This window comes from Herpailurus yagouaroundi, unplaced genomic scaffold (genome assembly GCF_014898765.1).
Source record: "Herpailurus yagouaroundi ecotype Mexico unplaced genomic scaffold, PumYag 214, whole genome shotgun sequence".
Classification (NCBI taxonomy): Eukaryota; Metazoa; Chordata; class Mammalia; order Carnivora; family Felidae; genus Herpailurus; species Herpailurus yagouaroundi.
In genome coordinates this window covers 2,867,050-2,875,570 of record NW_024412445.1, presented here as the reverse complement: position 1 = coordinate 2,875,570, position 8,521 = coordinate 2,867,050, and the positions used below count along the sequence as shown (strand labels likewise).

Genomic DNA, 8,521 nt, shown 5'->3' with positions numbered 1-8,521 from the left:
GGGAGGGAAGGAAGAGGGGAGGGAGGAGGGAAGGAAGAGGGGAGGGGAGGAGGAGAGGGGAGGAGAGGAAGGGAGGAGGGGAGGAAGAGGGGGGAAAGGAAGAGGGGAGGGGAGGAGGGAGGGAGGGAAGAGAGAAGGAAGGGAGGGACAGAAACACAAAGAAAAACACAGAAGAATTTTCGATATGCCGTTTCTCTAAACATACATAATGATTAACAAAACATTAAAAGCTAAGCGTCCACATGGAACATACAGACCCCTCACCACTCTTCCCTGTGATGTCTGAATTCCTAAAACAGTCAAGCCAAGTGTTCCACAGAACCGCACTCTACCTAATGAGAACGGTCACAGGACGCGTCGGCTCTCCTACGTCACTGGCGACAGACGAGATGCCACTTCCACGAAGCTGGCTCTCCCTGCCATGTGTGTTCACCTGTGAGTATGCAAGTGTACAGAAGCTGACCATGAACGCTCGTTACAGCATCCGTACGTGGGTTTGGTCCAAAAGGTGGGCCCATACCCCCGCATGCACCTGTGCCCTCTTCTCAGGGCAGAGAATCAGCTGAGCCTGAGGACCCCCTCGGCCTCGAACAAGACACCAGGCATCTGGTAACCCCCCCTGCCCTGCCCCAGGGAGCCCGGGGATGCTGGGCCACAGACCCGCACAGCAAGTCTGGGCTCCACGGGCCACGCCCCCACTTTACGATACAAAGGAAATTATTGTCGGTAAATCTCCCCATGCTCATGTACAGCTGATGCCTTTCTTTCCCATTTCACTGAGGAAATAAAAGCAATTAGGAAAGACCAAAAAGAAAAAAAGAAAATTTTTTTCCTTTTTTTAAAAAATATTTTTAATGTGTTTTTTTTTTTTTTTACAGAGAGAGAGAAAGAGAGATGGAGAGCACAAGCAGGGCAGAGGCAGAGAGAGAGGGAGACACAGAATCCAAAGCAGGGTCCAGGCTCTGAGCTGTCGGCACAGACCCCCTCAGATCATGACCTGAGCCCAAGTCGGATGTTAACCTCCTGAGACATGCTGGTGCCCATCTTTTTCCATTTCAAGCGACCCAAACCGGTAAGATGACTCTCAAAGGTGGTGGGTCCCTGCGTGTGCAGGAAAACAGTGACCGCAAAGTTCCCAACTATCACAACTACTAGCTCGAAGACACGGCAGCTGGCACGTTTCCCTGGAGCACAGATACGACTTCCTTCCATGACATTCCAAAGCTGTGACAATGATGTCACTCTCTGTGTTTCCACAAGCAGGAAGAACCTTTACCATTGCTGACTGGCTTGTTCTGAGCAGGAAGTGTTATGGCAAAGCCCTAGAATAACCAAGTAAGCCGCTGCAGTCATTCTATTTCAAAGATCAAAACCCCCAGCCTCACACGAGTAGAATGATGTACCCAAGGCCCTAGATATTGGAAGGAAAGGGATTTGGATTAGAACTGGCAGGGGCAGGGCTCACACCCTTTCCACTACGATGCTCTAGTCCCAGACGCTGGACGTATCTTTACAAGGGTCCTGCTCGCGGTTCATTTAGAAAATAGTGAGTTATACATACTACATATTTAAAATGCGGTAAATCTTAGGGCGCCTGGGCGGCTCAGTCGGTTAAGCGTCCGACTTCAGCTCAGGTCACGACCTCACAGTCTGTGAGTTCGAGCCCCGCGTCAGGCTCTGTGTTGACAGCTCGGAGCCTGGAGCCTGCTTCGGATTCTGTGTCTCCCTCTCTCTGCCCCTCCCCTGCTCATGCTCTATCTCTCTCTGTCTCAAAAATAAATAAACATTAAAAAAAATTAAAAAAAAAACAATATACGGTAAATCTTGTTACATTTTACCATCTTTTGTGACCATTTTATTCCAGACAAAAAAAAGTTGCTGGGGCCACTATCTACACTGATTCACACACACGTGGTCGCTGTTTCTGTCACGTTGCTAACCCAGCCCCCCGAGTCCATTCCGAAACACAGCCCAAAGTTCAGGCTTTGACTTTCTTTTTTTCTTTCCTAAGTTTGCTTATTTATTTGGCGGGCAGTGGGGGGGGGGGGGGGGGGGGGGGGGAGGGGGGGGAGGGAGGAGAGCAAAGAAGAGGCAGAGAGAGACAGAGAGAGAGAGAGGGAGAGGAAGAGGATCCCAAGCAGGCTACATGCTCAGCACAGAGCCTGACACTGGGCTGGATCAACCCCAGGACCCTGGGAACATGACCTGAGCTGAAATCAAGAGTCAGAAGCTCATCCTACTGGGCCCCCCAGGCACCCCATCTCCGACATTCTAGAAGTCACGATCTTTCCATTCTCGTGGTTCTGTAAGGTCTCTAATATTTCCGACTCTGAGTGCTGACTGCAAACCACAAACTTCATCAGCTCCTAGGACTATTCTTGCCTCACAAAGACAGAGGGCTCCGAGACTCTGCCCAGATTTCCCCTCTGCATCATGGATTTTCATTCTAAATCTGCAGCACTTTCTATAGATAATAAATGAGGGAAAATCACAACTCAGCCGAGGCTCGCCGAGCTCCAGGCCCCAAAGCAAGGCTCGCCTTGGGTTCAGCTACACCCACGGCCATCCTGGAGGAAATGCCTGGGTCTAGCCTCCCGCTGGTACAGAGAAACCACACTGAAAGGTGGACGTCAGCCAGCTCAGTCCCAAGTGACAGGAAGCGTAAGGAAAGTGACAGGAAAGTCCCAAGTGACTGGGGGGCAGCATGGTGCTCACCAGGAGCCAGCAACGTCCGTGAGCCTGACCTTCTGCACATCTCCTCCTCTGCCCATGGTGGGGCCATGGGCTCCCAAACAGAAGCAGGTCCATGGAGAAAGTCAGGGGGTCTCCAGATGAGGAGACAAGGCAAGCCACCCCCCGACTACTGACAAGCGTTCAGACATGTAACGACTCCGGAGTAAAGACATCAAAGCTCTCAAATCTAAAAATGCGGATTTTCCCTAAAGAACGATAGTGACCCATGGGGCGTGCTCCAGTCCATATTGGCTTACGTGGTGTGTGGCACTGATCAGACCCTGGAAACAATAAAAACAGCCATGTTCTCCGTCACGTGCCCTCCCCGCTGCCTTACCCCCGCCTCACCACCGACGCAGGGTGGCAAACCAAACGTAGTCAGTTAAAAGCGCACCCGACCAGCTGAACGTACCTCTTCCAGTGTGGCGTCTGAAATCCCGAAGCCCGTCAGATGCAGATGGTCGAGGTTCTGCTCCAGGGTCTGGAACAGCCCTTTGAAGCAGGCTCTGTCTGCATCCTTGGGAATGCCGTAGACCAGCTCAGCCCCGCTGCTGTCTTTGAGGAAGGCTTGAGGGATGTAGGTCTGGATCAGAGACGTGGCACGAGCGACGTGCTTCAGGTCATCGGTCTCCGGAGCAGAAGGCTGGCCGTCCCACAGAGGGGGCGAGAAAACGGCAAGTCTCGTTAGTCCAAAAATACCGACTTTACGTCATCTGAGGTCACGTCTGAAATTCCAATTCAAAGCAGCGACGTCGAGAAATATCATTTAAGCCACGGGCATTTCTAGGACACGATGTACTTCTTTTCATTTATTTAAGTTTATTTTATTTTATTTTTGAGAGAGAGAGAGAGAGAGAAAGAGAGAGAGAGAGAGAGAGAGAGAGAGAGAGAGAGAGAATCCCAAGCAGTCTCCACGCCATCAGTGCATAGCCCGACATGGGGCTCAAACTCACAAACCATAAGATCATGAGCTGAGCAGAAACCAAGAGTTGGATGTGTAACCGACCAAGCCACCCAGGCTCCCCTGTACTTCTTCCTTTTTAAAAATAAATCTCTGGGGCGCCTGGGTGGCGCAGTCAGTTAAGCGTCCGACTTCAGCCAGGTCACGATCTCACGGTCTGTGAGTTCGAGCCCCGCGTCGGGCTCTGGGCTGATGGCTCAGAGCCTGGAGCCTGTTTCCGATTCTGTGTCTCCCTCTCTCTCTGCCCCTCCCCCGTTCATGCTCTGTCTCTCTCTGTCCCAAAAATAAATAAACGTTGAAAAAAAAATTTTTAATAAAAATAAATCTCTGGTGGTAATTCCAACAAGGTGAGACCTGCACGCCCATCTTGGCAGTGGTCACCAGGCTCCTCGGACAGGTCTGGGGAGGGCTATACGCACATGGGCCCCCTGAGCCTGGGGACAATCCTAGCAAGGGGACTACAAGATACAGGGCTGGGTCTTCTTAAAGGGGAGACAAGGATCCAACCACGGAGGGAAGGAGGCACCTTGGGACAGCAAGATACTTTACCCAAGTCAGAAAGGAAGCAGGAACCTTGACTCAGGGCCCACAGCCCCTGCATCCCAACCCCACAGCCACCTCTGCCAGGTTCCGGTTGACAGGACCTCTGAAATGTACCTTTTATCCCGGAGGTCCCTCACTACATTATCATAAAGCTTTAGCCTCCGAAAAGAACAGTCACTGTCAGAAAAATACTTCCAGGGGCGCCTGGGTGGCTCAGTCACTTAAGTGTCCAACTTTGGCTCAGGTCATGATCTCACAGTTCACGGGTTTGAGCCCAGTGTGGGGCTCTGTGCTGACAGTTCAGAGCCTGGAGCCTGCTTCAGATTCTGTGTCTCCCCGTCTCTCTGACCCTCCCCTGCCAATCTCTGTCTCTCTCTCACTCTCAACTCTCAAAAATAAATAAACATTTAAAAAAATAAGAAGGAAAATACTTGTAGAGCATCTGGGCTACGATACTGCCTGGCCAGACCCAGCGGATGCTGTTACCAATCAGGTGCTTTTGAGCCTCATCTGATGCCTCTGTCAGTGCAAATGCACTGGGGTCACAGGGGCTAATTGCTCCGCTCAGCCCTGGGGGATTTCTTCTGGCATCCGGGCCGCTGTGCACAGAGACTTCCACTCAATTACCGACTCCCTCTCCAGTCCACCCATAACACGGTAAGTCCCTGTCCAGGGCCACCAGGAAACGCAGTCTGCAGCTCAGTGCCCCCCTTCCCCGACCACCAGGAGCCCACAGCAGACCCCCACCCTGCCGGCTCCTGAGCATGCTGTGCACACACCACAGTGACCATGTTTTCGTTCTCAGGTACACCCTTTCCTCCACATGTACCGAGACCCCAAGGCCCTCAGGCCTCCCTTCATAGGACAGCAGCATTACGGGCAACACTGGACTCAGAATCACTATTCGTTCAGTTGATTTGAGTCCAAAGTGTAAAACTCTGTCACAGGACAGCCGAATTTGTCTCCTCTGCCCCACACAGGAAGGGCATTTCTCCCGCGTACCTAGGTCACTGTGCGTCGTACCTGCTTGCTGAGCGTCAGGCTGAGTCCCTGGCCGTAGGCCTGGGTCAGGCAGAAGGGGGGACCGCAGCAGCGGAGCCGGCCATGCTGCAGGAGGGCCACACGGTCACCGAGCGCCTCAGCCTCATCCAGGTGGTGGGTCGTGAAGATGATGGTCCGACCTGCGTCCCGAGGCAGGGCGTCAGAACGGGCACCAGGAAGGCCCCCAGGGGATCCCGGACACGATTGAAAGCCCATCACTAATTTTTTTGATGTTTGTTTTTATTTAATGTTTATTTTTGAGACAGAGAGAGACAGAGCTTGAGCAGGGGAGGGGCAGAGAGAGAGAGAGAGAGACAGAATCTGAAGCAGGCTCCAGGCTCCGAGCTGTCAGCACAGAGCCCGACGAAGGGCTCGAACTCACGGACCGTGAGATCATGACCTGAGCCGAGGTCTGGTGCTCAACCAACTGAGCCACCCAGGTGCCCCTCATGTGCTTTTATTCTTAAAAAAAAAAAAAAAAAATTGTTTAAATGTTTTATTCAATTTGAGAGAGAGAGAGAGAGAGAGAGTATGAGCAGGGGAGGGGCAGAGAGAGGGAGACACAGAATCCGAAGCAGGCTCCAGGCTCCGAGCTGTCAACACAGAGCCCAACACGGGGCTCGAACTCACAGACTGTGAGGTCGTGACCTGAACCAAAGTCTGATGCTTAATCTACTGAGCCATCCAGGTGCCCCTCCTCTTGTCTATTTTAATGATAGTAACGACAAGCTCACTGACCGAGCACCCAAGGACCAGATATGGAGCCACACGCTTTCGTCCACAGTACACTTACTTCTCCCAAAACCCTACACGCAGAAACACTCACACACACAGGAATGTGATCGTTTCTCCAGGGTCATGTGCAGTGAGAGTGTGAATCGGAGAATTAGGTAGTTCCGTGCTAATTTGTCCGGGCATCCTGTCCTTCCTCATTCTTCCAAGGGAGCCCAGGAAGGCAGGGAACACGCGGATAAAGCCCCAGGCCAACCGAGCCCTGCAGGTGCTGGTGTGCAGGCGGAAAAGCCTCTTTCTACTCAGCAGGGAACAACTGTTTTTGTTCAGTCCTTAACATCTGCTTCACAAAGCTACAGCATGGTCACCCGGGAGTGTGGGGCTCTTTCCAGAATCAGCGATCCATTCTGATTCCTGAGCACATGTTTTCCTAGAGGGACCACCTAACTCAGCTGCTTACCTCTCACTACCCAGAGTCAGAGCAGCCCGCCTTTGAGACGAAACAGCCAGCCCTCTGGGTCTCCTTTTTTGGAGACAGAAATCACTGCTTGCCGACCAAGGACAGTGAGAAAACAAGTAAGTTATAACAACGGGATGAGACCAAGTAAGTTATAACAACGGGATGAGACATTCTATCGCATCGGCTTTCTGTCCAGAGATACCGTTGTGTTCATGACTCTACCCTGGAAGATTCCATCTCTAGTTTTTAAAGTGCGGGAGAACAGCAGCCTTGCTAGCTGATGCATACCGCAACTCACGCTTTCGGGGACGATGGAAGCTGTGTGCTGGTCGGCTGCTCGCCCATCTTCTTCATCAGCCCCAACTCAGGAGTGGCAGGGAAATGACTTAGTGCAGTTTAAATTAGTCTTATCTCGGGGAGCCTGGGGGCTCAGGCGTTTGAGCGTCCGACTTCGGTTCTGGTCAATATCTCACAGTTCGTGAGTTCAAGCCCCGTGTTGGGCTCTGTGCTGACAGCTCAGAGCCTGGAGCCTGTTTCGGGTTCTGTGTCTCCCTCTCTCTCTTGCCCCTCCCCCATTCACGCTCTGTCTCTCTCTCAATAAATGAATATTAATAAATTAATTAATTAGCTTTATCTCGGTTTCCTCCTTCCCTTAAGTGGGGCTCAGGGTCTCTGGCATAGAGGTTCAGGGGCTCCCATTTTATGGGCAAGGGTCGGGATCTCTTGTGTTGTGGTCTCGGATGACCCTGGGAGCTTAGGCGAGGCCCAGAAAGGGTCAGGTCTGAGCACAGAGCGTTCCCCACTCTCTGGGCCTCTGCCCTGCTGACGCAGTCAGAATCTCTGACAGACGTGTCTCCCCCTCAGTGCCAAAGCCTGGCACCCGTGAATGTGTGGGATGTGGACCATGGGTGCCTCCCTGGCCCCCACACTCCGCTGGGCCTCCAGAACAGCAGTGAGGCTGCAGGAGGTCAGATGAGCCCAAGCCACTGACACAACCTCACCCCCCCTCCAGGGTCACCCCTGATGGTACAGCCCCACCCCCCTCCCGGGTCACCCCCTGGTGGTGGTACAGCCCCACCCCATCCCAGGCCCACACCCAGAAGGGAACAGAAAGCCACCATCTGCTCATTCCGTTTCCCTGCTTCTTCTCTGTCTCCTGCATCCACACCCCCCCTACGTTTCTGGAACCAAAAGGAACAGGATTGTTATTTCACGTTTCCTTAGTGCCATCTTCCTCCCTGAGCCCAGCCTTAGGATGAAGTATCTTTCCTTCCTGAGGAGACACATGATGGCCTGGGTCCTCTGGGCACGGCCCTCTGAGTGCTAAGAATACAGGGCTTCTTTCTGGTTCCTTCTCTGTGTCTTTCCTTTTTTTTTTTTAATTGATTTATTTATTTTGAGAGAGAACACAAGCGAGTGGGGGAGGGGCAGAGAGAGAGAGAGAGAGAGACGCAGAATCCCAAGCAGACTCCAGGCCCCGAGCCATCAGCACAGAGCCTGACACGGGGCTCGAACCCACGAACCGTGAGATCATGACCCGAGCCGAAGTCGGACGCTTCAGCACCTGAGCCCCCCCAGGTGCCCCCGCTCTGTGTATTTCTTAAGCAGCAAATCCTAATCTCCCCCAGGGAGGAGAAGGCTCAGGTCAAGTCAGGTCTTGTACTCAAAAGGGAAGAGAGAAAAGCAAAGCAGAGTTTCTCCAGACTCCATAGTCACAAGCTAAGTCACCCTGTTCCCCCTGCTTCCTTCCCGACTGGGATGTTTCTGTGTGAAACACCGAGACAATGCTCCGAGGCTGTCAGGATCACAGAAGGAGTCCCAGGTGGGGAGTGAGTATCTGCCCATCCCACGCCCTAAACTGGAAACCCAGGACAAAACAGGTGATACAGGGACCCCTCAGCCCGGAGTCCCCAGCCACCTGGGCTCCCCGAGCCCCCTCTATAGCTGTGAGCAAACCCCATGCCCATCTCTGCATACCCCGGTTTCCTCACCCGAGGAAAGGAGGGCTCATCCTACGTCACAGCAAGGACACCTGCTCTAATCACCTAGGA

The 8,521-nt window shown here is 52.8% G+C and overlaps 1 protein-coding gene across 1 annotated transcript in view; it reads right to left on the bottom strand.

Moving 5' to 3' along the window:
- The window catches only part of ABCA13 (ATP binding cassette subfamily A member 13), a 412,425-nt gene that overhangs the window by 198,270 nt on the left and 205,634 nt on the right, over positions 1-8,521 (bottom strand). The window contains exons 40-41 of the mRNA XM_040455040.1: positions 5,261-5,418; positions 3,146-3,376 (exon numbers count right to left, since the gene is read on the bottom strand). Coding sequence (XP_040310974.1) covers positions 3,146-3,376; positions 5,261-5,418 — 389 coding nt within the window. The remainder of the gene's footprint in view (positions 1-3,145; positions 3,377-5,260; positions 5,419-8,521) is intronic.